Source organism: Austrofundulus limnaeus, unplaced genomic scaffold (assembly GCF_001266775.1).
Source record: "Austrofundulus limnaeus strain Quisiro unplaced genomic scaffold, Austrofundulus_limnaeus-1.0 Scaffold584, whole genome shotgun sequence".
Lineage (NCBI taxonomy): Eukaryota > Metazoa > Chordata > Actinopteri > Cyprinodontiformes > Rivulidae > Austrofundulus > Austrofundulus limnaeus.
In genome coordinates this window covers 1-2,689 of record NW_013952986.1, presented here as the reverse complement: position 1 = coordinate 2,689, position 2,689 = coordinate 1, and the positions used below count along the sequence as shown (strand labels likewise).

Sequence of the window (2,689 nt, the reverse complement as noted above, 5' to 3'; positions counted from 1 at the left end):
GATAGATAGATAGATAGATAGATAGATAGATAGATAGATAGATAGATAGATAGATAGATAGATAGATAGATAGATAGATAGATAGATAAACAACTTTGTTAATCCTAAAATGGAGGAAACTCTGTTGGCATTGTGAAGATGGTGGATCTTCAAGCCCTCCTCCTCCTCACATATCACCTCACCTGTTGGTGGTTTTCACTGATGAGCTCCACCTGAACTTCTGGTCTTTGCTGATGCATCTCTCTGTTATGGTAAAGTACTGAAGCCACCAAGCAAAGTTTAAGAAAAGTATTATAGTTACTTACCTTTTGATATCATTTTGGGGTTCCACCGCCACCCCGAAGTCCCCCCTGCTGGGGGTCGCCATTGGAAACTCTGCCACAGGACAAAGCCCAACAAGGTTTTCACTGTTTGGGTGTCTCATTGCCTCATGCCACTCTGCCCGAACATTTGTTTACTCACCTTTGGATTTACAATCCTCCTGAAGCCTCCTCATCTACAAGAACCTATAAGAAAAAGTAAAGTTTATTTTGCATCGCAGTATTCATCATCTACTTCTCAAAGACGTTGTGGACTTACCTTGGACTCTTCTCCTTTTTTCAGACAGATGAGCACTGCTGCTCCTGTAAATAAAAACACTTACCTTTTTGTAATACTTGTCCTGTGTCTTCAGTACCATCAGTCTGACATTTTTGAGTCTTATGTCAGTCATAGGAATAGATTATTACAGGTTCTGCTGGTGTTGTTGTTGTTGTTGTTGTTGTTACAGGTCTCTCTTGTAAATGAGACTGTCTCACTGACATTAATTTTCTAAATACAAGTAAATTAATTAATACATTTGTTTGCTGTTTTGCAAGATAAAGTCCTAATAAACCATCATGGTTCTATAACAATAAGTTAGAATGAAAATATTTTTGTATTGATATAATTATTTTGTAACTGCTGGTTAAATTAAGCTGTGTGGGTCAGGTTGTTTAAAAAAGATTTGGAATAATAATAATTAAAAAAACAACTTCATCCAGTAAAAATTGTTCTTTGACTTCACAACACAAACGTTTATTTTTTATGGTTAAAAATGTTAATAATGTATTTATAGCTCACCATTCACTGCAGCAGCCATGTTGTCTCTCAGTCACTTCAGATAAAATCTGCAAGAATTAAAACACGAGCTTTAATAACCAAATAAAGTTATTTTAATTGTAGAAGCAAACATTTCATGAAGCTCACAGCTTGACTACATTAAGCACTGAGGAAATTTCAGACAATCTAACAGTATTTATTCTTGTTGTTGCTCGTCTCACTGTGTGGAATCAATATTTGCTGAGAGACGTGTCTCAAGTCAGGCTTGTTGTGTGAAAACTCACCTGAGCAGATGTTATCTGCTGGATCATGTTCTGTTATCTGTAAATATTCTGTATTCTACCTGCAGGAGAGAAACTCTGAGGCAGGATTTCTGTTTCTCTCATTTATGAATGTTTAAAGACAACCCCGTAAAGAATAACTTATTAACTTATTACTTACATTAATCTAGCAGGAAATTATTGAAGATCAGGTGATCAAACAGGTCACTGAGCGATTACTGAACCAATAAATGTAGATTTGTGGCTTCTGACACAGCAAAGTTAAAACATGTCTGTTGCTGATCAGACTGCTGTTCACAGAAATAAAATCACACAGTTAGACCTGAACTTTACACCAAATCTAAAACAAGTAAAACTGGTTTTTAAACAACTTTACAGTGTTGTGGTGAAACTAACTTGACTCTGTTGTTTGCAGGAAGGTTTTGCATCGTTTCACAGATCTGGATGAACTCAGCGATTAATTTACAGTTAATAAAGTTAAAATGTGTCTAAAGTAAGTTAGTGTTTCAGCTGTTTTGATTCTTTTTAAACGTAAAATAAATAAAACATGCAGGATGTTTATAAAGGTCAACTCATTTCAATCTGTCTCCAACAGAAGAGAAAGTGAAAGTAAAACAAGTCACTTCCTGAACCTATGAGGACAGGAGGAGGATTTTTCTTTATAACAAGAAAAATACATTTAATTATAAAACATGATTTATTTGATGTTAATCTGAATCAGTTTAGTGTTGTTTGTAAAAATATTTGACAGTTTTGAAGGAATGAACACGTTTGTAATGTTTGTCAAAATAAACCTGCTTCTTATGACTTCTGTGGTTTTTAATAAAATATTATCAGTAAATTCTTCAGAAGTCCTGTTTCTAACATTAGAACTCTAGAAGAACTCTTAACTCTTGTAGATATAAAATAAAACAGTTAAAAAAATGCAACTATCAAAAATCTTCCTCTTAATCACTGAAAATAATTTATTTACCACATTTTAAATCTGGGTCCTAAAGGGTTAATGCTCCAAAGGGACTGTGGCTTCACCTGTTGCATTTTCCTTTAAAGAAATAAAGTAGCTTGCAAAGGTTTCATCGCACATGTAATTACACACATATACGTCTTTCTATCTCTGTGAGGACTGTAGCAGTAACTTGGAGTGGAATGTAATGCTCCAAACTCTGGCCATCACATGACTCTGCCCATGCTTACAAAGAGAACAGTGACCTATTCATTTACCTCCAAAACCTTTGTTTATTATCTACGACTGGTAAGATAACGACAGGATGCGACAGAGACCTTCTTCTGTTTGAGTACAGTGAGAACTCTTTGATGTATTCAAACAT

The 2,689-nt window shown here is 34.8% G+C and overlaps 1 protein-coding gene across 1 annotated transcript in view; it reads right to left on the bottom strand.

The window, feature by feature from the left end:
- LOC106530980 (GTPase IMAP family member 7-like) overlaps nt 1–858 on the bottom strand; it is a 7,210-nt gene extending 6,352 nt beyond the window's left edge. The window contains 2 exon segments of the mRNA XM_014026719.1: nt 306–375; nt 463–858. Coding sequence (XP_013882173.1) covers nt 306–318 — 13 coding nt within the window. The 5' untranslated portion in view covers nt 319–375; nt 463–858.
- Between the last annotated feature and the right edge of the window lie 1,831 nt (nt 859–2,689).